This window comes from Callorhinus ursinus, unplaced genomic scaffold (assembly GCF_003265705.2).
Source record: "Callorhinus ursinus isolate GAN/ISIS: 27379988/994484 unplaced genomic scaffold, GSC_fseal_2.0 scaffold18, whole genome shotgun sequence".
NCBI classification, from domain to species: Eukaryota; Metazoa; Chordata; class Mammalia; order Carnivora; family Otariidae; genus Callorhinus; species Callorhinus ursinus.
Genome location: NW_027397080.1, coordinates 11,245,648 through 11,272,212, shown reverse-complemented (window position 1 = coordinate 11,272,212; position 26,565 = coordinate 11,245,648). Strand labels below are relative to the sequence as shown.

The following is a 26,565-nucleotide window of genomic DNA, read 5'->3' as shown; positions in this document are numbered from 1 at the left end:
AACAATAAGTACATAGTCAAGGTACCTGAGGGATAGGGAATGGAATGGGGTTGGTGAGGGACATGCATCACTAAGGTAACTGTGTTTTTTTTTTTTTTTCTTAAGTTGGGAGATGACTAGGCAATTGTTTGTTGTATTGATGTTCTTCATATCTTGTTTTAGAAATATGCTTTTTAACTACTTGATATTTAATAAAAAAAAAACAATTTTTAAGAATTTCCTGCAGAGAATCTACCACAACCAAGTTCTGGGTTTGAAACCCCTTGGAGACCAACTGTTCCCGAGTCAGACCTGCCCACAGGATTCTCCCCATCCACCCCAGGAGCCTTACCTTGGCAGGGTTGAGTGCTGTGATGATCCACACACAGTGTGCATTGTTGTCATACTGAATAGGGAAATTGGGGGAGGTGATGATGCCCGAGGGGCCTCGAAGGTGGGCATCACACATGCGGGCTGCAGAGAGGAGATGAAAGGCAAGCATCTTAGTTTAGACTAGATCCAGTTCCCATCCCCCCTCCTAATTCCAGCGAGAAGAGCCTGGAGTCTGTATAGTCCCACCCCAGATATAACCTGCTTCCTATTTCCTTCCCCAGTTCTCCGTAGGCTCAAAGGAAAGTCACAGTTCTGGGAACACTGGTGGAGGGGCAGGCCTGCAAGTCCTCACCTGCTGCTCTGTAGGCAATGATGAACTTCCATGGTCAGGCTAAGCAAGCCTCCCTATCCTGACTCCTCTGTGATTGAGCAGCTCATCTCCCCCAGGATGGCGTAGGCTAGTACTACTCATGCTGATCTAAAGCCAGGTAGGCCCCAGGCACTTATGGAAGTGCTGAGCTGCTCCCCCCTTGCTCTGCTGACCTGTGTTTCCCCATTTGCTCTCAGCCTCCTGAAGAAGAATCTCAGGATGTCCTTGTCAAAGCCACCCTATGAGGTCTGAGAATGTCTGCACCCAAGGACTCTGCCAAGGTCCCCAGCTCAGCCCAGTGCAAGGCACCCAGAGTGATTTCCGGGCCAATCAAGTACTTCCCAATTCCTTCCCCATGTTCAGCACATGTCTGAAACAGGCTTTTGACTGGAAGCATAAAGATTCAAGGTGAATTAGAAGTGCTCTACTCAAGTAGATATAAAGTGTTATCAATCACAGCTTAATCTAATTAAGCTCTTTAAAATAGCTTCTAAACTAATTAGATTAAGTAGTGATTGATAACAGTTAAGGTACTACATTGTACCTAGGTGTTTGCCTTCTTTAAAAACGTGCTCTTTAGTTCTGGCCACATCATTCTTCAGTGTTAGCGCTCAGCTATTTTAATAAAGAGTTCTATGAGTCTGTTCTGTTGCTGCCCACATGGCAATTTATTCTAATTGTAGGCAAAGTGCCTAACGGTAAAGAAATAGTGAGCAAACTCAACAAGCTTAAGTATATAAAATGAAAGTGGTGTCAAACCTGGTTTCCTCTGATGGGGCAAAATATCCTAGGGCTCCTCTCTGTAGGTGGATAACAGCCACGATAAACCTTTCCTGGGAAAGCCTTCTTGGAGGGCCTGGGAAGCAGCTTCCACGGCCCCCGGACATAATCAATCTGCTCATTTCCTGCACTTGTTCCTGCACTCACTCATTCCCACATATATTGAGTGCCTGTCATGGGCCAGGCAGAATGTGGGGAGAGAAAAATATCTAGGACACAACCCCTCCTCTCGAAAGGGCCACCGGTAAGCAGGGGAAGCAGGTGTGCGAACAGCCACAATCAAGCAGAGCAAGTGTTGTCAGAGGGTTATTTGTAAGAGGCTGCTGGCTCTGAAAGGCTCCTTCTCTACTGGGACAGCACCATCAGCGAGGATGTTCCTTCTGGTGGCTGTCCCCGGTCTTATACCTGAAGGATCTTCTCCCTCAGGAGCTCCAATGGTAGTTGAGTCAAGTTTGAAAGAAGCCCTAGAGGAACCCTTTCCTCCACCCCTTCATGTAAGCTCACTGTGCCTATAATTCTGTGCTGGCAAACTCTTAGATTCACAGATTGTACTTGATACAACTGGGCCTGAAGGTAGATCACCATGGTGAGGAGAGCATAGGCTGTGGGGTTTACCAGCTTAGCCTTCTAGATTTGAAATCCATTTGCTGGTTAAGTTGGAAAGGCTCTCTGATTCTACTTCATCTGTAAAATGGGGCTAGTGATACCACCTCATCGAGGCATGGTGAGGATGAAATTGGATGAGATACTGGATGGGAAGACTCATTCAGGTCCTGGGACATCATCAATATTCCACAAAGGGGACTATGGGACTCCCAAAGCCACGTTCATTCATGTCTAAAGGCCAAAAATCTTTTTCCTACCTTCCTTGGTTTCTTTACTTAGGAATTTTCCCCATAGCTGAGAACATTAGTACACAAATTAGAAAAAGACCATCAAAACCAAAACCATGATCCCGCCTACCTTTGCAAGGGGGACTTGTGGATTCAGAACCCTAGCCCTATAGGGAATTCCTACAAATCTCCACCAGCACCATTTATATCTCTTCTGCAAAGTCAGGTTTTGCTGCCTTAAAAGCCCTCACCTTCAGACTCAATTTATCCCGCACTTGTTTCTGAAAATTATATGGTATTTGCATTCTGTTGAAACATGCCGAAGGTCATTACAGAGAACAGGTCAAAAAGGCATTTACCACTTTAAGGACTTAAATAAAATATTACAATGTGTAGACATTCACATTCTTTGGCTTCCATGGTGCCTCTTGGCTCTTCTCCTACTTCTCTGACTGATCCTTCTCAGCTTCCTTCTTGTTCGTTAAGTCCTCAAAATTAGTTGTTTAAATCTGGGTAAAGAGTGTATTGTTCTTTGCATGCTTCCTTTAAATGGTCTTTGAGTTTACAATTAAATCAAAATAAAAGTTAACCAAAAAGTAGGGAAGAGGGTATTGTTCTATGTGGTTCCATCCAGAATACTGACTCCAAAGGATGTCCAGGGGCCATTTTCAAGTAGAATAGCGCCTTTGGAGTCAGGGTTTGAATCCCAGATCAACCCATTAGGTTTGTGCCCTTGGGCAAGAAGGCTGACCACTCCAAGCTTGAGCCAAACATAAAATGTGGATATTGCCACTTTCCTTATAAAGAAATTATGGAAAATGTATATACTGCAATGCTTTATCAAGTACAAATAGTGTAACAACTGGGAGCTTTATCATTAGTACAAATATATAGGTACGAGTGTCAGGGAACAATGGGGCATGCCCTCAGTACATTACCTACAGGGGAATAACTACAAAGGAGAGGGGAGGAAGGTTGGAGTAGGAGTGGGGGGAGTGGAGAGAGGGGAGGAGGGGATGAAAACAGAACTCTGAACAACATTAGTGTTTAAGGAGTGGACCTGGGAAGCTGATCCAGTGCTGGCCACCAAGAAGGAAGACAGCCACCTGTAACTGTCATGCTTTCATTCCGCTGGTTTGTGCCCTATTTCCCACATTTCACTCCCATCTTATTGAGAATGAGGGAGATGATTCAGAGCATTTTGGTAATTTGCCCTGTGCCATATGGTATGTTAATAGCAAGGCTGGAACTTGAACTTAGGTCTCTGAGTCCTGAGTCAGGTGTTCTATCCATAAGAAGGCTTTTATTCTTTTTTTTTTTTATTACTAAATGACTTTATTTAAATCCAGTTAGTTAACATATAGTGCATCACTAGTTTCAGAGGTAGAGCCCAGTCATTCACCCATTGCACACAACACCCAGTGCTCATTACATCATGTGCCCTCCTTAATGCCTGTCACCCAGTTACCCATCCCCCCAACCACCTCCCCCCCAACAAAACAGAGGATCATAGGGGAAGGGAGGGAAAAAGGTTTTTATTCTATAGAGCTATACAAGTATATATAGATATGTGGGTGAGTGTGTGTGTTTATGCATGTGCATTTGCACAGCAAATAGGGGATTTCTCCACAAAGGAGAAGAAGAGTGTTGTTTTCTGTTGAGTATCTACTTTATGGCTCAGTAACTGTATCTCCTCTGGGGCTGATAACTCAGTTCCTAGTCTCTGTCAACACCAACCTGTGGGCACATGAAACCAGGCCTCTAGGTCTCCTGGTTGTCAATTTGGTCCTATCCACTATTAGTGGTTTAGTGTTTAGTGTTCCCTGGAGCCTCGGGGTTCCTTGGAGGTAGCTTGGGGGCTGCTGAGAGGGGTGAGGGAGGGGCAACCCTAAATATCCTACCCCTACTTCAATGAAAGAAGCTCCATTTGTATCTGCTTTATTATTAGGCTTCTGCAAACGCTGATTTTTAAATACTGGCCTCCATCTGTAAAATAATTCTGCCAAGCTCTGTACTCTACCACCCGCCTCTCTCTGGGGCTAAAGAGAATTAGTAAGTTTCATGTTTCCCTCAATCTACTTTAGATGATCAAACTTGTCTAGGACACATGAAATTCAAAACTCTATCCCCCCCCCCTTTCTTTTTGGAACTTATTTCTTCGGTGGGATGGAAAGAGAATAAAAACCTGTTAATACCTAATTTCAAATTCCAAAATGAGGGCACAGTCCGTATTGTTCGCTCATTTCAATCACCAATCCATTCAGGTCACCCTGCAACATTAGTTGAGAACCTATTATTTGCCAGTCCCCATGTTTTAGCAGAATTAATTGCATGGAAAATGAATATTTAATATCAAATCATATTTTAAATGCATTAGAGGAAAAATAATACCACTGTTATTAGTGGTGAATCCTTTTTAGAATGTGATCTTTTGATAACCTGCTTATTAGTAGAGCTATCCTGGAATTCAAAGAGTTTTGTCCCTTTTTATTCTTGAAGTGGGGTTCACTTAGACTTCTATAAAAATTTACAATTATGATAGTGATTCTAACTAATTAAAAACAAGAGATTTTTAAAAGAAAAACTTTCAAAACTGCCACAATGAGAGGACCCTTGAATCTCATCTCTGTCTCAGGCCGTGGCCTTCAGGGAAGCTGAGGACAGGCCATCCAAGTCCAAACCCAGGAGGCTTTGCCTTGTCTCTTCCTCCCTCCCAATGACCTGGGGGGGGTGGGGGGAACAGGAGGGGGAGAGTGGCATATTCTCCCCTGCGCTGAGAAGCCCCTCTCTCTCCACCACAGTTGGCGCTGGTCACCTTCCATAAAATGGCTTGTTTAAATGTCGCCAGCACCAGGGAGAGGAGGATTTGTTTTCCTAGTTCACAAGGGAGGGACCTGTGGCTCAAAATGAGGTAGGAACCAGCCCAGGGCCAGCAAGCTAATAGGAGGCAGAGTTATGCTCTAGGTCAAAGTCTGTGTGCACCCCCCAGCTGCTGGGATTGCGGTAAGGTTGGCCAAGACAGTGAGGGCACAGGCTTCTAAAACCCTGCAGCCCCTAGATGCTAAGGAGGGGGTGCTCCCAGGCCGGGGGGAGGCCACGTGCAGACGGTGCCATGAGGGCACACAAGCCTCACAGATGCTCCTGGATCATTTCTAAGTGAGCACTTTCAATCCACTACCTCCTCTAGGCCTCACGGTAATGCCAAGGAGTAGTCATGTTCTATAATCATTGCCTTTTAGCAGAAAAAAAAAGAAAAGATTCAGAGAGGTGCAGGGACTGGCCCGAGGACACCGAGCTACAAAGTGGTGGGGGCTTCATCTGAATGCAGTTCTGCCTGGCTTTGTTTCCCATGATTTTCCTCCGCCTCCCAGCGGCAGAGGATGAGAGGAGAATGGATGTATAAAGCTTAGCCCAAAGCTCAGTTAACAGGGTGGCAGAGAATTTAGAGTCCAGTGTGTCAAAATCACTGGACATGACCTGAATGGGCCACATAACACATCTGGATAAGCGTGATCACTTGACTGTGAACTTCCTTCCAAAATGCCAGTCCTTCCCTAGCCTGGGCATAGTCACGTAAACCATCCCTCTTCCAAGAGAAGTATCTTCTGCCAATGAAATGGTTTTGGGAGAGATCGGATTCCACTACTGCCCAAAGGCACTGTTATTCTGGTTCCTCAAAAGGAATTTTGAAAGAACAGATTGACCGAGGGTCCTTTTGGTCCTCAGACATGATTAATTCTATGCCTCTCTACACAGCTGGTTTCTTGGCTCCCTGGAAATGGAATGTTTCCTATCTTATTATTCATTCATTCAATCACTCATTCAACATCTGTTATCGAACACCTACTATCTGCCAGGCCCCATTCTAGGCATTCTTGCCCTGTTGAGCTGATATTCTAGCGTGAGGATATTTGTTTTCTTGTCAAGCTCTTTCTGATTCATTAGATGTTTCCATATCCACAACTCCCACATTAACACAAGATGGGTAGGGTAGGTACCATTATCTACATGGTTAAGAAAACAAGGCCAGGGAAAATAGATGATTTGCCAAACTGCCCATGGCTAGCTGGTGGCAAAGCTGAGAGTTATACGTAAGACTCCATCTTCTGTTTGATTTTTAAAAAATATTAGCTAAGTGGAATCTCTGAAATAATATCACTAAGATCAGTGGGAACACAAAGTACATTATTAATTGTGGGTCATGGCCACCTCAAAGCTGAGTGAGAATGAATACGTCTGAAGCTTCTTTCAAAGGTATTTTCATGACCTTCTTCCAAGATTACTCAACAACACATTAAAAAAAAAAAAAAAGAAGGGAGTGGGTTTCAGCTCCAACTCTCTCCCTTCCTTAGTGTAATCATCATCCAAGTTCTTTCTCCTGGACCCCTTTCTGTGCATCAATTTCATCTTAGTATATAAGCCTGGAGAGAGGCAAAGCATCTCCTTCTTAAACTGGGAAGGATCCAGAATGTAACTTTATGGCAGGCAATGTACCTTCGCTTCCAAAGAGGCACTCAAGAGAGCAACTGTTGGCTTTGTTCACAAACTCCAGAGAGACTGCTCAGTCTTGCACCAAGAGCTGAGCTCTGGTCATGTGCACAAACAGTAGAAGAGAGATGCACACACGGCAGGAGAAATGAAAAGCCAGCTACCGTTGCCCTGGGGGTTGAGGCCAGGGGCTTCTCTACCATAGAGGCAGCCGCTGTCCTGTCTCAGGAAAGGAAAACATTCAGGTCTATTATTTTAAGATGTGGGGGATGGGGGCTCTGGCAGCCCAGCCTCAGGCCATGTGATGGCTGGGAATGTGGGTGGCGGGGCCTTTGAAAACAAGATGCCCAGGTGTGGGGTTAGAGGATTCCTACAGAGAAGCCTTCTGATATCATGGTCCACATGACTCCTGCCTAGCTAAGAGCATTCTTCTAGAGGTGACAGATCTGTGGATTGCCGAGCACATGGAAAGAAACAAAGGCATTGAGATAGAGGGTTTGGGGTGTATATGTGTTATACTGTAGGGAGTCAAGGTAACATTATTCAAGCTGACTTCCCTTCCACTTGAAGTGTAGTTGTGATGTTTTTGCGCAGTGAGCTACCAACCTGCTTCCTACGTGCCTCCCCAACCTGACCGTAAGGTCCATGCTGGGCAGGGGCCGTGTCTGTCATCCCCACCTTTGTATCTCCTGATCCCAGCATAGGCCTTGGTACAGAGATGGTGCTAACTAAATATAGTAAGTTAATCAGTCAATGAATGCAGAACCCAAGGCCTGGAGCACAGCGAGAGGGAGGCAAGTCAGTCTGGACGCAAGCGTGTACCCTCAGGGACCAGGAGCTGGGCTCCATCCTCCCTGCCCAGCCCGGTTTCTGGCCAGCCTCCCTTTCCAGGGGCACCCTCACCTCTGCAGACCGGCCTGTGGTCGCTCCAGGCCGCAAACATGTCGCTCACTTTCATACAGGTGATCCGCTTGGACCCTTGCAGGTCATAGCCCTCGCTGCAGGTGAACTGGACGCTGGATCCTAACCTGGGAGACAAGGCGTGTCTGTGAGCTCAGCCCTGGGCCCACCAGGCCCACCCAATTCCCTTCCTGCTCCACAAACAAGTACCACACCAAACATTATTTCTCCTCTGTCCCTTCATCTCTACTCAACTGTTTTATCACTTAAAATCTCCACTGAAAGGAACGTCTGCTCTTCATCTTTTTTTTTTTTTTTTGGACCATTTAATGGTCTTAGGATTGAGTTAAAATGTGACTTTGGGAGCAAAACAGCCATGCTCTAAGTTAGGACAGCTAAGAGTGGGTGGATGATACCCATAAATTTTAATGAACATGGAGGATTCTGGGAAGATACTTAGATTATTAGAAACTCTGCAAGATGTACCATCTTGGGGCCCTAGGATCTCCAGACGAGGGGAGACATAAGCTGCCTGCTGGCACGTCATTACTGGTGAGGGCAGTTCCTGTACCCTAGGGACAGGTGTGCTGTGTAACCCTGGCAGTCTGCGGCTCTCTTCTTCCCCTGATACCTACAGGCACCAGTCCCAGGACTGGCCCAGGAAAGAATGCCAGATGCCACAGTTCTTCTCCAGAAAGCGTCTATTCCTGAATCCACACTGTCCTCTGCATTGTACCTCTAGGAAGGCCAGCCCCTGTCTTCCCCCCAACCAGGCCATCCACCCTTCTTTGCAATTAGAAAGTTCCCGAACGGGTCTTACCTGAAATCCGAGCCTAGTCTTTTGCCCCTTTCAGGTATGCCAGGGTCTGGACACATATTATGCCCTTGGGACACACCAACCTGAGTTACTACAAGGCAAAAAACAGCACATACAGAGATGGGTAATCACAGGAAGGCATGTCCAGGGCAGTGGCTCAGGGTGGGGGGTGGATACAGAGACAGAATGAGGCCCTGCTCCACGGGGCTGTGTGGGGTTGTGGGGTCTCCTGGCTCAGGTTTCATGAGTATGCAAGGTGGGGAGCTGCTTTTGACAAATTCCTTTGTGAGCAAAGTCCAAGTGAAATTCATCAAGAGCATAGGGGCTCAGAGGCAGGCACCCCAAACCAGCAACCACCCTGTTCCCTCGTCCCACGCCAGTGGCCAGAGGTGGACGGTCCTCAGCCCCCAGTGACCTCCTCACCCTGCGCTTTGGATCCGGGGGCGGCGACTCTAGATGAGATGATCACCCCCAACCTCAGCCCCAAATGGAGAAATGACTCAAAGGAAGTTAAATAAAAGGTGGATATGTGATCAGGAACAGTAAAGAATGTAAGAGAAAGCTGCAGTCTGAAGTTCAAAGCAGGGTCTTTAGCTCAAATGTGGTTATTTCTGCCAAGAAACCTCTCCCCATCGGATGCTTCTCAAGCTGAGTAAGCAGTAAGCAGAGCATCCCCTGTCCAATGCCACTGGCCAAGGGCACCACGCAGAGATGGCACCCATGGTGGTTCTGGCAGGTGGTGGGATGCTCTCACACTTGCCAACACCAGAGTGCTGTTTATACAACCGTGTGCGTGGTCCTCTCTGCCGAAGGAGAAGCCTGGTCAGGGGGTGGCAGAAACACACAGTTTTCTCCTGTCTCCAGTGGAGAGGGTAGAAACCCTCTGGACCCTGCCGGTTTATTGTTCTCAAGATGCTCATACTCATGAGGCTGGAGCTCTCTCACATCTCTGGATTCCAGGCTTTCGGTATCACCGGGAGCTGGGGCCTGGCATACAGTTCCATTCAAGGCCTTGCCCATCCCACAGTCCCAACAGCACCCTCAAGACAGAGATGACAGGGAGCGTGGAGCAATATTCTCTGAGTTGGCCCATATCCCACCCACTCAATGTCCCACAATATGAGCAACGGCTCCATTCCTCACTCACTCACCCACTCACTAATTCCCATACATTGGCACACAGCAAGCATTCAGTGAGCACCTACTGTGTACAAGACCCTATTATGGATACCACGGGAGATGCAACTGTCAGATTTCGGATATGACCGCTGTCCTCCGGGAGCTCCCAGTCAAGTGAAGATATGAAACAGAAACAAACTGCAGAACCACAAAGGGGAAGTGATGAAGACGCAGCTACAGGGAGGCTGAGAGGGAAGACCTGTCTTATGTTGCTGAGAGAAACATGGAAGGCTGCCTGGAGGAGGTGGCATTTAACATGAGTAGTCTGAGATAGTAGGATTTGAACACATGGTGACAGAGGAACGGCAGTTCAGGGAGACAGAGGAACACAGTGGAGTGGAGTGAAGACATGGAAACAGAACTGGGGGTTGCCCAGTGTGGCCAGAATAGAAGAGAAGGTACCAGTGACATGGAAGAGCAGAAGGTGAAGCTGTGGAGGTCAGACCTTTAAGGGGTTCAAGTCTGATCCTGAAAATGGTGGGGAGCCACTGAAGAGTCCTGAGGGTGGGGAAGGGCACAGTAAGATGCTCAGGGGGAGGCCGGTGCCTGTGAGACCAGTTGGGAAGTTTTAGGATTGTCCAGGCAAAGGACAAGAGCCTGGCAGTGGGGACGGACATGAGGGTGTAGGAATGGATGTGGCAAAGAAGGAGTCCCCAGGGCTCCTGGAAGACTAAAGTGTGGGGAGAGGGAGCAAGGGCGTGCCTCACCCGGGGACCTGTGGAGTCCCATCTCAGACCCACGGAGCCTGGAGTTCATTTCTACAGTGAGAAGACTGGTGTAGACCCCGTTCAAACCTCCAGGTACCCCAGGGGGTAGCTGGCCAAGGGAACCCGGGGACCTGGGCAGACGCCACACAAGCCGCACACCTGGTATCTTCTTGGTTGTGTGGCATTGAGCCCAAGGCCTCTCAGGGACCCTCCTTCTCCAACATTCCATAGTGCCGTGTTAAAGCCAGTCACTCCCGCCAGGCATTTCCCCTGCTCCCATCCCCTTCCCCACTAAGCTTCTCCTTCCAATGCTTCCACGTCCTAAACTCAGCAAAGTCACTCTTCCTGCCAGTGCAGGACCCTCCAGGCGGGGATAATGAGCCGGAAGTCCTGCTTCCTGGGGCCTCCATGTTCCACAAGCAATGGGAACGAAGGAGGTGACAGGGTGGGGATAGAAAGGCAAGGCGAGGCTCTGTTCTAAGATGAGGACATCTTGTGCTTTACCTTTGGTAAGCCAGCCTCACCACGATCCATCCCTACTGAGGACTCATCAGCTAAGCGCTCGCCTTCGTCCGGCCTCGCCTACTCACCCCTGCCCACTGACCACACCCCTCCCACAGTCCCCCGTGCCCACCGCATGGGAACCGTGCCGCCCCTGGTAGCACGTTAACACAATACAGCACTTTCCTGCCCTCTTGCTTGGTACTCACACCACCCGGGGAGCACGCAGAGCTAAAGGCTGCGCGATGAGGATGTGGCTGGCCCAGAGGAGAGGCCACAGCAGAGCCCACCTACCCAACCCCAGCCCCGCACATGCGCAGCCAACCCTGCCACCCTCCTTTCATCAGCCCGCTGAAAGTAAGGCTCAGGCACTGCCCTGGAAGTCAGCAGCCCAGGGGTCAGTACTCACAGCACCCCAAGACCCTGTCTTCCTGGAGGCCTGAGCGCACGGATATCCAGGCTCCCCAGGAAACAAGCAAAGATAAGTCCCAGTGAATACTTTATGTCTGAATGACGGAGTCAAGGGGGCTTTCCCCTCTCTTTCCTTAATCCCAGGCTCTCCTGCCTGTTCAAAACCAGCTGCTCATGTTTGTAGCATTGATTCACTGTTGGCTACAGAGAATGGAAGGGAGAGTGGGCCTTACCCCAAAAAGCCGCAACACAGTCAGAAAGGCAGTGCCTTCCACCCAAAGTGAAGGAGATATGGACACGTGGGCAGTCAGGACTGATGGCCAGGGGTCAGTGGTACCCGCAGACCACCCAGTGAAGGCAGTAAGTAGGGTTCGGGATAGGTCAGCGGGGTCCACTCCTCTCCTGAAGTTCAGGACATCTGTCCACAGGGAGTGTGGGCAGGCCACCAAGGGACAGACACCTGCAGACATCTGGTGGCCTACCTCCCCAGCAGCTGAGTCGCGCACCCATCCTTCTCTGAGGAACTCTCAGAGGGGAGACCAGTGTCTTGTAGTAGAGACGTGTGTGTAACTTTTTCAGAGTTTCTGCATTATTTCATGAGAATAAGCTTTCTTCATCTTTCTGAGGGAGTTTCAGGCACCTCTGAGTAGCTAATGAAAAACACGCCCTTCTTCCAAATGCACCCACAATATCACATGTAGTTTTTAGCCAGTTCACGGACCTCCTTAAGTCCTAGATCAGGGACGCCCATCTTAGATCCAACAGCACCCTTGGGAAGAAGGGAGGGTAAGGTTTTGCATCTCATTTCACAGATTTGGAAACGGAGACACTAGTGCCTGGAGTAACACAGTCACCTGAAAACACACTTGCTCTCCCAAATCTGGGCCATTTCCTTGGAGTCCACCTGTGGCTCCAGGGCAAACTCCAAAGTGAAATCATGCCGACCTCAGTTCCTCTCTTCTCCTGTGGCTCCAGAAAGAATGAGCCTGTGAGGGCCAGGGTTGTGGCTCAAGCCTGCTCTGCAGACTCCTGGTCTAACCCCCGGTTCTCCTCGCTCCTTCCCTTGGCACCCTCGTGGCACACAGAAGCAGGGCTCCTGGCCACCCCTCTGCCATCAAGGGCAGAATGCTCAGAGACGGCAGTCCCCGGAGACTTGCAGGACCAGAGAAAAATCCCACAGCCAGGTTCCATTCAGTTGGGGCCTCTCCCCCACCCGGCTCCCTGCCACACACACCACACAGAGCTTTGGAACTGCCGATGGCTGCTCTCCAGCCCTCTCAGGAAGCACTTCCAGCCCCTCAAGAGAAGGGAGCATGTGGAGGTGAGATGAAAGGAGAGAGTCAGGACGAAGGGGAGAAACAGCAGAGAGGATGCAGAAGAAGGAGGGAGGGGGGGTTAGGAGAGAGAGAAGCAGAAAGGCAAAGGAAGCGCAGGAGAAGGAAAGCAGAAGGCTGGTCATCTGGGGGGGGGGGTCCCTGACCACAGAAGGCTCCCTACACTCAACTTCAGAACAAAACCTGAGGGGTTCTCAGGAAAATCTCCACTGCTTTCAAGTCCAGCTTTCTGGGCTGGCCCAGAACCTTCCTGAACCCCTTCCTATACTCTAGCCCAAAAGTCCCTTAGCAAAGGCTCTCATCAGTTGTTTCCAGGGTGACATTCCAGCCCATTCCCCAGCATCAGATGTTCCCCTTTTAATCGTTCAAACACCAATAGCAGAAACCTGCTCTCATAGATAGAGTCCCCCTGTCCCCCAGCACTGCCCCATGGGCTCGAGCGCAGAAGCCCACCCTCTAGCCCAGCCAGGTCCAGGGTCCCTGGAGCAGGGTCTTGCCCTGGGAGTTGGAATGGGGACCCTGCAGCCTCCAAGACCCCAGCTGGGGGTCACTGACTCCTAGGCAAGGGGCAGAAAGAGGACTGTCTCAGCAGGTGGAAGTGATTCAAAAGGAAAAATAAAGAGAGAAATGTAGCAGTAATGACTCCCTGGACTGCAGTAATGACTCCCTGGACTGCAGTTACAATGGGAAGTGAGGGGGAGAGAGGAGGAGGGAGGGAGGTGCAGGGAGGGGGAGGAGGAGGCAAAGGTCAGACCCTGGGGCTGCTCGCTGGCCACTAGGTCAGTGTGTCCATGTGCAGAACGGGACGGAAGGAGGCAGGATTGAAGGGAAATCCTTCCAGCATCGTCTGGCTTCCCCGCGGTCACAGCACCAGTGGGTGTGACCTCAAGCAAGAGGCCCGGCAGGCAGGCAGGCAGGCGGACACTTACACACAGATGTCTTCTGGCTGTTATGTTTGCTGGGCATCAGCTTCACACCTCGAGACTTCAACTCAATTTGCTTCTTGACTAGAGAGGAGGTAAGAGGGAAAACCGTTTCAGTTGTTATCTGTGATTGGGGATGGGGTTCTTCTAGAATGATCCCCTCTCTTGGCTTGGGATAGTCCAGGGTGGGTCAAAGCCAGAAGTCCCTCTGGGTGAGGACACACCAAAGGTGGCACTGGAGTGCAGCAACACCCCTGAATTGTCACCCTCCCTGTATCCAGACACTTTGCACTGTGATTTTATAGTTCTTCCCATTAAAAAGGTGGGGTATATTCCCTCACCCTTTGACTTTGGGTTTGGCCACCGGAATTTTGGAGGAGGTCTTGATGTGCCCGAAGACTTGCAGAGTGCCTGCCAGATTAGGCTTGTCCTCTCACATCCCTGTCATCACTGGGAGAAGACATGGCTGGTCCCAGGAGGATCAGGAACATGTGGAGCAGAGCCAGTTGGCCTTGCTGAGCCCAGCTTATGCCAGCCGACCTATTGTGGGCAGGGGAAGCTGAGTCCTGGAGGTCCCTGGGGGATAGTGCCTGGCTTAGGAGGTGGCCTGATGACTGAATTGGGTTCTGATCCAATGTCAGTCCAGTCCACAACTCATCAGGAGTTTGCCAAGTAGCACAGAAAAGGCACCAGAGTGAGGATGCCACAGTTCCAAAGGCCATTCCTCTGAAGCCATCTACCTCCTTTGTGTCTGACTGCCCCAGGTCCCTAAGGCATTCTGCTGGCCTCTAAGGGCTTCATCCTGTCTCTGGGTCTACTGCTCAATGCATCTGTCCCAGACCCCCACGCCCTCTCTCAGCTGGCCCCTGCCGGGTGGCTCAGCCCCTCTCATACAGGTACCCAGCAGTGGTAGCGGCGACTGTGACCAGGCCCTCCCTGTGTGCCAGGCCCTGCGTTAAATGCCTTTCAAGTCCTTTACTCATGTCAGCGTCCCTGACTCGTCTGTTTCCCCCACACCCACCACCCACATCTGATCCACCAGGATCCATCAAACCCTTACAAGTATATCCCAAGTGCAGTTTCTACATCTGTCATAGTCCAGGTCTCTGGTACTTCCCCCCTGGTTGCCATGACTTCCCATCTTCCTTGCCCCATATAGCCTGTTTTCAACACAAGGGCCAGAGGGATCTTTAAAAACATAAGTCAGACCATATTACATCTCTGCTCAAAACTCCTCAGTGGCAACCCACCTCTCCTAAAGTAAAAGCCAGTCTTTCGAGTGGCCTGCACAGACCCATCTGCCCTCCCAGCACCCCTCCGACCTTATCTTCAACCTTAAGCACTCTTGTTCAGCCACACAGGCCAGTTCCCTGCAATGCTCTTCTCTGAGGGTATCTTCCTGACTCCCTCCTTCCCTGGAAGCATCTGTGGAAACACCGCTTCCTCGCAGACTCCTCCTCTGACCATTGTTCACAGCAATGCTGCACCCCTGGCTCCCTGGCTCCCTTCCCTACTTTATCTCCCTAACTTTCCAACACATGGGATCATTGACTTGGTGGTTTCTAGCCCCGCCGCGCCCCCCCCCCCCCCCGCATTGCAATGTAAGCTCCAGGAAGGCAGGGGTTTGTGTCTGTTTTGTTCACTGGTGCTTCCTCCATGCCTAGAACAGAGCCTGGCACATGGTGGGCCCTTGATAATGACTTCATTTGCTCCTTACACATCCATTGACCTTGACCGGTACTTACTATACCTACTTGATAGATAATCACGTGGTGGCTTAGAGTGGTTTAAGTGATTTGCTATGGGTCACACAGCCAGGAGGTAGCTGTGCTCTTGGTTGAACCTTAGCATCTTCTCTTGTGACCTGCCGCCAAAGCCATCCCAGGGGCACTGTTAACCTTCTCCAGAATCTTTCCTTTGCCCCGGCTCAGGCCTGAAAAACTCGGTACTTGCTCTGCACTTGAGGTAACATGCCAGTCCCGAAACTAGAGTCCACAGTGATCAGGCACGCAAGGGCCCATCTCCCAGTTCCCCAATAATCCCCAGCTCTGCCTACATCAAAAAGCTCCCCAAGGGTTTGTCCCCTGGCAAGCTGCTAAACTGAATGCCTGATCAAATTCAGTTGCTACCACAGAGTCACTGCTGCCCAACGTGCATTCAAAGCCTTTTTATAAATGTGCATTACTCTCCATGCATATCCAGCAGGAAAATTTCCAATGAACGCTAACGTGGACCCATTCTCAAACAGAGAGTATTAGTAGGGAAACATGCATTATTCAAGCCTAGCTAATACAGTGCAGCAGGGGGGGATTTTCTTGGATTCAGTCATTCCTAAGAGAACAGGGCTTGTCCCAGTACTGTGGGGATAGCTCGAGCTCTTCTCCCTGATGCCCTGGCCCTGGGGCTGGGGTGGGGAGAGTGGTCTCCATGAGCAAGGCTGGCCCACTCAAGGGGAGGTCTGTGCAGATGGCTCTGGGCACCTGGCCAAGAGGGAGGAGGTGAGAGTCTTCCCAATTGCCTCGTTTCCCGTCCTAGTGCCCTCTGGAGGAAGGGAGGTGAGGAGGAGCCAGTGCACCAGGAACGTCATTCCCAGGGGCAAATGCTGCTTCAATTTTCCCTGCAGCTGCTGAAGGGGGTCGGGGAGAGGCAGGTGGGCATGAGAGGATGGCTAAGAGGGAGCCCTTCTTCCTCTCTTCTCAAGGTTGCACTCAGGAAGAGGCTCCAGAAGGAATCCTTCCAATTTCTGTGCCCATCCGCTCTACTCGGTCCTCCCCGAGAAGGGCTGTGTAACCCACCAGGTCAATACTTCCTACCTCCTGGGCCACTGTTAGCAGTGGCTGGTATCATCATCCTCCCCGACAGGAATGAACTCCTGTCCTTCCTCTTTTCCTTCCTGCTACTTACCACAGGATGGAACTTGCAAAAGCAGTAAGAAGAAGTGAACGAGAAGGAACCTGAGAAGCCTTAGGGCTTCTTAATTTACATATAAACCTTGTGACTGTTTGCTCCTCTGAACTGGTCCCAGAGGTGCATGGCCCATGCTGTCTGTGTGCACCCCACACAAGCATGGGGAAGGCAGGGGCCCTGCTCTCTGGACTGTGGTTCCTCACACCAACAATGCAATCTCTAGAAGATGTATGTTCAGGCCCAGCTGGCCCAGGCCCAGGCTCTGGGGAGGGGAGCCCATACAGAGGACCCATACCATCATGGAAGCTGATGAATGGGTCAGGAAAGTGGCCTTGGCTGGGGGAAAGCCTTTGGCAAGATCCACATTACCGGGGATTTGAACATCGAGAAATCACCTCCATATGCTGGGGCTTCAGTTTTTGAGCAATCCCAGGGAAGTTGTCACACCCTGAATTATATACAACTAATTTGTCTTTTAAACAGTATGACCAAGTGGGTGGTGAGTGATCAAGGAAAAAGGAATACCATGGGAAATCAGCCACAAAATGAGCTTAGTCAGAGCTAGCTCGACAGACAAGGGCAGGCCAGGTAAAAATCTTCAGAAAACAAGAGCCCTTCTCCCTTTAGATCTCCACAGTGCGCTACTGACAGACGCAATCAGAAATGCAGGATAAAGTAGAAAGAACCTAGAGAATTTCTGGCATGTATCTGTTCATGTTGTTCATTTGGTCGTTGTTCGTTCATTCATTCATTCATTCATTCATTCATTCATTCATGGAGTGCCCACCAGTGTAGTGCCAATGATATTACACTGAAGCTCTGGTCTCTAAAATGGATTTTGTAATTGTTTATGCACTGCAGATTATATGGAGCCTGGGGCTGGTTCCACGGTTCTGGCTACACTTGAATGCATACCCCCGATGCACGTATGTATGTGCCTGTGCATAGATCCATGCACACATAGGCATCTTGTGTCTACAATGGGCACACCCACAACACATTTGTGCCCTTGGGTACGCATGGCTCCAAATACATACAAAATATAATTCACACTTGCACATGCTTTTGCACCGTGAACAAAGTCAAGACTCCCAGAGAAAAGTGCTGGCTTGAACTGGTTGATGGAAATCTTACTAGGTACATTCATCTCCTCCGAATGGTAATGACTACAGGAGACTGCCAGGCTGCTCCATTCATCCTTTATATTCTGGTTAATTACAAGGCATTTCCCCGCTGTTGTAAAGGTTAGCGGGACACATGGTACACATTTAGCTAGAAGAATCTGGCAATACAAATTCCTCTCTAGTCTGCAGCATGAGTTATTGGGCTGAGCTAGCAGAGACAAGGACCAGTTAGTGGAGGAGGGGAGCTGCTAAACCTGTCTCCAAGGCTCTGGGAATCACGAAGTGGAGGGAACCTGTAGCTTCTTCTCCCAATGGAGTCAGACTTCCCTTCACAAGGGTGAGCCCCGGCACTAAACGTGATCACTCCCCTTTCCCCGCCACTTGGCTGTCCTACTGGCTGGACCATCCCTTCATCCCCCCACATCTGTTCCTTCACCAAACCCAGTTCATTCAATCCTAGAAAAAGTTTCCAATGTATATCTTTCTTTCAGGATTCTAAGCCACTCCTGCCCTAAACTCTTTTCTGCTTGGATTTTATTCATCGACTCACTCTCTATAACTCACCTCCCAAAATGTTGCAGAGGATGATCTTTTAAAAACTGTAATCTGATTTTTCCCTTAGAAAACTTGGTGGGTGCGCACCCTGCACTCTGCCCCTCCCTTGTCACTGATGGCATGCCTCTTGCTTGGCCACCAGCCCTGCACAAATGCTTTCATTACTCACAGTTCTTCGCTAGAAAAAGTCAGTGTCTAGCACACTGGCTCCTCATCTCACTCAGATTTATGCCAAATATGGAAAATTTGCTGTAGATGCCCAAGATCTAATGCTTCAAGGTACCAACCTTCTAGCAGAGGCTGAAGCCCTTACTATGGAGAAGGACAGTGGGAAGAGCAGTGGTATGGAACAGAGCTGGGGAAGCCTCGATGTAATGAAAGGTGAAGTGTCTGTTACCAGGTCAGTGGACCTGAGGGATAAATATAAAACGACTGCACCACCATTGACCAGGATGCTGCCAACACATGAATAAAGAGGCTGGGGTGGCACCATCATTGCCACTGTACTGGCACGCTCCATGGCCATGGAACGCTTCGAGAAGATGAGCAAAGGTGTTAATCCAGTGGAAATCAGGAAAGGTGTGATGTTGCGTGTTGATGCTGTAATTGCTGAACTTAGGAAGAGCCTAAAGCTGTTATAACTTCTGAAGATACTGCTCAGTTTGCTAGAGTTTCTGCAAACAGAGACAGACAAATCAGCAGTATCATTTTTGACGTAATCACAAAAGCTCAAAAAGTATCCTCACAATACGGGGCAGGAAAACACTGAAGGATTGAAACAGGAATCGAAGGCACAGAATGTGCCGAAGACTGTCTATCTCCCTACTTGCATAATACATCAAAAGTTCAGAAGTGGAAATTCTAGGGTATTTAGGGTTTCCGGTGTCTGGTCCATGGTGCCCACTCTTGAAACTGCCAACATCCAGTGAAAGTCTTGGGTTATGACTGCCGAAGATGCCCTCAGAGCACTCACTTGGAAAAGGATAAAAGTCAGCTTGCAGGTTACAGCTGCCCAAGTTCCAGGTTCTAGTGTCACGGAAAGAACCAACAAAGCCGTTGCTATTGATGGTGTGGTGTTTGGAAGAGAGCCGGGCTCTGAATTTTCAAGATCGTTTGCTTCATGATTTAGGAAAAGTTAGAGAGGTTATTGTGACCGAAGATGATGCCACATTCTTGCAAGGGAAAAGTGACAAGATTCAAAAAGAGAAATGTTCAAGGAATCACTACTAGTGACTGTGGAAAAGAAAAGCTCCAGGGACATCTGGGGACACTTCAGATGGCAGAGCTGTGCTGAAGGTCGCCAGGACAAGTGATGTGGAAGAGAATGAAAAGAAGGAGTCACAGGTACAGTGAATGCTCCAAGACCCGCTGCTGGAAAGGGCACTGTCTGGGTGCTTTGCTTTGGGGCATTCCTGCCTTGAATTCACAGCTCCAGCTAATGAAGAGCAAAAAAACTGGTACAGCAACAACGGAAAGAACACTCAAAATTCCAGCAATGACCACTGCCAAGAATGCAGGTGTGGAAGGATTGTTGATAATTTAGAATATGATGCACAGCTCCTTAGAAGCTGGTTATGTACTATGCTGGGTGGTTTTTTGAATATGGAAGGGAAAAGGAATCATCAGCCCAACTACGGGGCTGTAAGATGTACAAAGCAACTGAAGTCTGTAAGAAGAACTTTGTTGGATGCTGCTGGTATGGCCAGTGGGTTAACCACAGCAAAACTTGTAGTCACTAGAATCCCTGAAGAAGACAAGGACCTGGGCAGGGTAGATGGCAGGCAGTGCGGGAAGTGGCATGTTCTAATTTCTAGAAGAGTGCTTTGCCATTGTTAATAGGCTGTGTGGTGGTCTTCACAAACCACTTCTGACAAGTCAGAAAACAACTGGAAGAAAGATATTTAAGGGACTCCCTATGGCTATCGGTTGTTGGTTTCATGGCCTGGGCAATGCTGTCTGCTCTACCTGGCACGTCTTTTCCCCGCTTCTCTGCTTGGCTACCTTGCGCTGGTGAAGGCCTGACTCAAAGGCTATCTCCTCTCTGTGGCTGTGTCTACATCTCGGGGAGAAGTCACTGCCCTTACAAGACTTGATTCAGGCATCTGCTGAAGCCCTTTTGACACTGTGACATCATGTCCTGTTCTCCCAGCTATTGGTCCCCTGAGCTCCTAGGTCTGTAACCTGTGACTGACAGAGCCAAGCACTCAGATGGCTCCCTGAACCGTCTGATGACTGAGTGGATGAATGGATGACCAACTGTTAGAAGAATATGTGCTTTGAGTTCATTTCCTGGCAAAAAGAAGGGGTTACACTTGAAAGCAGGTGAGGTGAGGGGTGCCGTGTTTTGTGTTCATGCTGTTTTCAGTTCAGGCTCACTTTCGATTGAGTTTAGAAGCTTGGCTTCATGGGCACTGGGCTCTGGGCTCCTGAGCCTGTAAGTAAAAACAACCCTGCGATTCATGGAGGGGTCCCGGAGGCCCAGAACCTAACAGTGAGGCTGGCAAGGGTTCAGCAGCTCAGCATGCAGACAGGAATTGGACAAAAGAGTCTGAGCATGGACCACAGGCTCAGTCACACGCCACAAAGAGACAAGTGCATGTGGAAAACAGAAGCTTGGGTTTGTTACTCTAAAAAGCATCTTAATACATGCAAATTGGTTTCGAATGTTTGAGTTTATTTTGCAGACAATTGAGACTTGGCATCGGACTTCCAGAAAGCAGAGGAGCCGATTCTCTCACTGTGGAATATCTCCCAACTCCTGGTTCCCACAGTTCACCTGACAAGATAGGCGGTGCTAGTCGACGGCAGAGTCAGGCGAGGATTTGGCTGAAGGGAGGCTCGGGGAACTGGACAATGATCATCATGTCAGGATGGCAGGCAGAGAGCCCACATCTGAGGACTAGAGCCACCAGCTCTACCTCTCACTGCACAAGGGGTTCCCCCTATAACAGAGAATCAAGGTGACTGGTGGAGTCTGAGGCCTGAGGGTTCCATTTCCTGAGCACCTGCCACGGGTCAGATATTTTAGCAGGACCTCCTTCAATTTCCAATAGCCCCGTGGGGGTCAATATTATTCCCTCTCTACGGACCAGCAGGGCAATAGTGAGCTGTGGGGTATGCTCTCTTCCCAGCCAGGGAAGACCCTCACCAGTTGTGGTCATCAGCCACTGGGGGCATTTAAGAAAGGCTCATCTCGATGTCATTCCTTGCAGGCTTGAAAAGAAAGCAAGAAAGCAATTAGCACTGCAAGGACTGAAAACAGTCCTCCCCTGGAGGTAGAAGGATTGATTACATAACCTCAGTGGTCTCCCAGAACTAGAAGGAAACTTAAGGAATTTTGATTTCTGTGGTTGCCAAACACTTTAGGTGCAGGAACCTGTGATTACACTTCTAGGTAAATGCCCACTACACAAAACAAATCAAAGAGGAACTGCTCTGGTTCAAGTCAGTGGTGTGGGGGTGGGATGAACCTGGAGCCCCACTCACTCAGGCCCTATCAAAATAGCTACAGGGAGAACCCCTTTGACCTCCAAGGAACTCACTTTGAAAACCACTCTTTTGGGTACCCTCCTTTCATGCTACATACATCTGAGGAGGACTCCTGCCTTGGGAGGGGATCGGTGGCCTCTGCCTCTACTTCGCCTTGAGTCTTCACATCTTTCTCTCCAGTGCAGACCCTTCTCTGAGCTACAGACTGACAGACCAGCCAGCTACCTGCTAGATGGCCCCCAAGCCCTGGTGGGCTAATACTGCCCCAGGATCAACGTGTTCCAAGCAAATCCACCCTCATCTGCCTCTGCCCCAGAGCATGAGCAGGGAGGAGAGGCAGAGGGAGAGAGAGAAAAGCAGACTCCCTGCTGAGCACAGAGCCTGACGTGGGAACCGATCCCAGGACCCTGGGATCATGACCTGAGCCAAAGGCAGATGCTTAACTGACTGAGTCACCCAGGCGCCCACATGCCTCCCTCTTTTTAAAGACTTCTGATCTCCTGTCTTCAGTGCAGTTTCTGACAGTGTGAGTCCTGCCTCCCTCTCCGGCCTTGGAGCTTGCTGCCCAGACTGTTGCCCTGAGCTCTGGGTGGCAGGCTTCATGCTCAGGTGGCAAACATTTTCGGAGAGAGGCCTGGGAGCACGTGTGTTGGGCTGTGGGCCATGTCTCAGCTGCAGACAGCCCAGCTCTGGCCTGGTAGCACTCCGGAGGCTCTCAACACTTCACAAATGAATAAGCAAGGCTGTGTTCCATAAACATTTATTTATGGATGCAGCAACTTGATTTTTCATACAGTTTTCATGTGTCATGAAACCTTCTCATTCTGATTTTCTTCTTCAATCTTTAAAAACGTAAAAGCCATTCTCAGCTTGAGGACCACATGGAAGCAGTCAGATGGTGCGGTCAGGCCTGCGGGCTGTGGTTGGCCCAGCTCCGCACTGGACACACAGGTCTCTGGGGCTCCTAAGACTTAGCCCTTTCAGGTTTTCTTGCCTTCCCTCTACCCGGAATGCTCCTCACTATCTGCGTGGCATCTTTCTGAAGTTCACATTGATGCCGCTGCCACTTTTTCTACTTCCTTTTTTTTTTGGCTTCTTTAAGTGCTTCCAGCCAAACTAATTGCTCCTTTATCTCTAATCCTAGAACCCTTTCCCGGGCCTCAATTATAGCTCTTATCTGGCTGCACACAACCTATAGATTTATGCCTGTTCCTCTCTTTAACTCGTTCTCCTTGACAGCAGAGCCTAGTCTAGCCGCGTTCCCATTTCTGTGCTGTCACATGCCCGCGTCACGCCAAAATGCTTGAAATTCAACACACTCACCCACCGTCCGACAGCCGGCCAGACACACAGTCACATTATAACTCTGGTCCCTGATTCCCTGAGGTAGTATTTAAAATCCTGTTTGGCCAGGAATACCCCTAAATTCTCATTGGACTGAGATGGGAATGGAATATGCCATGCTGTAGGTTATTCATTCATTTATTCAATGTATGATTTGGTTTCTGGGAAAAAAATTGTCCATCAATCCATTTAGGGGTTTATAATGATTAGCCCCGAAGTGCCATAAATCACTTGAGACTAATGCCATCAAGCTGAGGGTGGCGGAAACTGACCCCATGCTGATGTGTCCCCAGGTCCAGTCCCCACACTTCTCTGGCCTGCTCTGTGGACTGCTAGCGCAAGGGGGCCCGCTGGTAAGGCTCCTAGCCTCGCAGGGTATACAGCAGGCCACAGCAGGGCCTCTGTTCCGGTTTCTGGCTCCTTTTGGATTGGCAGATGGGAGGCACAGCAGACAGGAGGGAGAGAGAAGAGAGAGATCTGGTTACTGATTTTGGGCTCCTCCTCCTGCTCTGGTTACTGATTCCCAGGCCCCCTCCCCAAGCACTGTGGGTTGGTGGAGGTCAGGCTCCTCAGTTCTGCCAGGTGGTGCTTCTTCTACTCCCTCTGGCCCTTTCCCCCCAACACTGTGGCGAAGGCCTCCCTGCTGCATGGTCCCTGAGGGCCTCATCATCCTTGTGGGGTCCTTTAATCCCATGCTATTCTCTGTAAAAGGTCCCATCACTAAACCTTCTTCAGTGAAAGCCGGGCAGGATGCTTTCTGTCTCCTGCTAGCCCCTTGACTAAAAGCTGTCTCAGCCATGCTTTGGGGCTGTGTTTGCAAGCTGCAAAACAGATTATTTTAGTCATTCCCAAGTTTCCTTTCCTTCTGAGCAGAGGTTCTCAGTGGGGGGTGATTTTGTATGCAGGGGTCATTTGGCCACGTGTGGAAACTTTTTGGTTATCATGACTGCGTGTGTTGAGGGGAGACACTACTGGCCTCTAGCATCTAGTGGATGGAGGCCAGGAACGCTGCTAATCACCCCAAAATGCACTGGACAGTCCCCTACAACAATGAACTCCCCACGCCACAATGTCAACAGTGCTGAGGCTGAGGAACCTTGCTTGAGTCGCCAACTGATTATTGCATACACTTGCACTATGTGCCCCCAGTATGGAAAACATTAGAAAAAGAAGTTCCCAGGGTAGAATCATTTATTAACACAATATATATGCCACCATATATAAGCATGCTGGCTGCAAATGAATACCACAGGGGTGCAAATCCTGCCTCCAACACTCCATCAATGAGACCTTAAGCCAGTTACGCACTCTCTCTGAAACCCTGGCTTCTCACCTGTAGGCTAAGGGGAGGACCTCCTTCCCACAGCCGCTGCTAGGACTGGATGAGTAATAAATGCCAAGTGCTTGAAGCCTAGAAAGCCCTCTGGAAACACTGGCCCACGTGAATTTGCAGACCCTGTTCAGGGCTGTATTCAGGGAGACAGAAGAGGATAAGACAGGGTCTGCTTCTGGGAAGTTCATCACTAAAGCAGATTTTCAGACTGGGGGTTGTTCCCTGCTGTAGACTTGTGAAATTCATTTAGAGGTTGCAGTTAACATTAAAAATTGGAAATTTTTAGGGTGCATCATGATTTATAAGGGTAAATGCCACTTGGTGACATTTTCTTTACAGTTCTATAGATAGATGTGTGTACTGGGTTGTGCTGGAAAATGTACTTTTTTATGGTGAGATGAGATTAACAAATAAAGTTTAAAAGCTCCCAGTTAAATAGGAAAGGTAAGACACTCAAGGCACCAGAGAAGGCCCTCTGGTTTTGCAGAAAACTCACACGAGCCTGTGAATGAATTCAAGCTTCACCACCTACAGCCTGTGTGATCTGTGTGTGTTGGGCTTGTTACAAAACCTCTCTGAGCCTTGGCTTCTTCAGCTGCAATGTGGGAATTAAAAATACATTTTGCACTGCACTGCGGGGGGTGGGGCGGCGGGGCAGTGGGGGACAGAGCCTCCTGCACAGCAGGTGTGCTCCTGATCTTCTAGAGGCTGCCATGGCTCAGTTCTTGTCACCCATTGTCTGGCATCAAACTGTAACCCACGACCATGCCAGACAGGCCTTCAGGCACCCAAAATAGTAGAGATCCTGGTACCTATTTAATCAGATGAAATGATAATATTCATCTCTGCTTTTCTATTTTGGAAAATACAACAAAAAGATCCAGACAGGTGCTTCGCTCCCACAAAAGCCCATCGCCCGCAGTGGATAAATGTTTCCAGGAAAGCTTTCAGAGTGAGGCTTTGTGAAGCTTGTCAGACCAGGTTGGCTTTTGGGTTTATTTTTTAAATATTTCAAAGGTGTCCTGCCACCCAATGCTAAGGAAATGAGGTTGTTTAGGAAAGGTCCAGATTTTAAAGGTAATGCCTCTACTTCTAGTGCCACTTTTATCCTAGTTTCTGGCTGGAAAGCCTGGCCCCAGGGGTCTTGCGGCGGGCGCTGCCCCCTGCCCCTGCCACCTCCAGGCGAGTGATGGGCTGCTACTGTCCGGAGCCAGAGCCTCCGAGCTGGGGTTGGGAGGGACCAGCTGTCCCGCTCTCCACCGTGAGAATCTGAGCGCCCCCCCTCCCCCCCAACCCCAGCACACCCTCACTGGGAGGCACTTCTTGCTTTTTATCAGCCTTACATGGTCCCATTCTCTGCACACCACTGGTTTTCCTCACTCACTCACTTCCAACCTGAGCCCACCTCACCTTTTATTCCCCAGAGCCTTCCGGGGCCTTCTGCTTAATAGGTGTGCAATACAAGTTTGCTGTTGAATGAATCAGAACCAACATCGGCTTGTAATTGGTAGCAGTTAAAGGCTTAATGAGCAAGTTCTAAAGCCCACGCTTGGTGTTTATAAATTTTGTGTACTTAGAGCAAACTCAAGGTTGAAAGGAATGTCCTCATCTGCTCCCATACATCCACTGGACTTTTGGATCTCCTCCAGGGCTGAGGAGCTCCCCACCTTGGGGTGAGACAATTCTTTAGGACTGGAGCAGAAATCTGCGACTCCCCCCTGCCATTCCTGGTCTGGGCTCTGGCTGCCAGGCAGCAATTCACAGATTGGAGCACCTGAGCTAGAGCACTCCTAGAGCTCCCAGCCTGCGTGTGTAATGCATTCGGGCGCTACATAACACGAAAGAGAGTTGAAATACGGCTCCTCTTCCACTTTACACGGCCGGAGGCGAAATGCTGGTGGTTAGAGAGGTTGGGCTCTGGATTCAAAAGGCAGGAGGAGTTCAGATGGCCTTGGGAAACTGGCTTAATTTCTCTGGGCCTCAGCTTCCTTGTCCATATAATGGGGATGGTGATAGCACCGACTTCACAGGGGAATGATGAGGGTTAAATGAGACGATGCTTATCAATTGCCCAACACAGGGCCTAGCTCTTCGAAGGCACTCAGTATTATGATCAGCCTGACCTGAGGAGGGGCCTGGAGAGGGGCAGCTCGGGCTACACGACCCTGTCGCTGCCTTGGGCAACAGGCCACTGTGGCAGATGCAGAGATGCAGATGTGGAGACCCTAAGCCTGCAAATAAGAACAGGACGATAGAGG

General features: G+C 49.5%; 1 protein-coding gene across 1 annotated transcript in view; it reads right to left on the bottom strand.

Annotated features, from left to right (window-relative positions):
- Window positions 1–26,565, bottom strand: part of CSMD2 (CUB and Sushi multiple domains 2) — a 598,617-nt gene that overhangs the window by 278,875 nt on the left and 293,177 nt on the right. The window contains exons 7-10 of the mRNA XM_073902955.1: window positions 13,562–13,639; window positions 8,504–8,591; window positions 7,687–7,811; window positions 332–453 (exon numbers count right to left, since the gene is read on the bottom strand). Of these exons, the coding sequence (XP_073759056.1) occupies window positions 332–453; window positions 7,687–7,811; window positions 8,504–8,591; window positions 13,562–13,639 (413 nt within the window). The remainder of the gene's footprint in view (window positions 1–331; window positions 454–7,686; window positions 7,812–8,503; window positions 8,592–13,561; window positions 13,640–26,565) is intronic.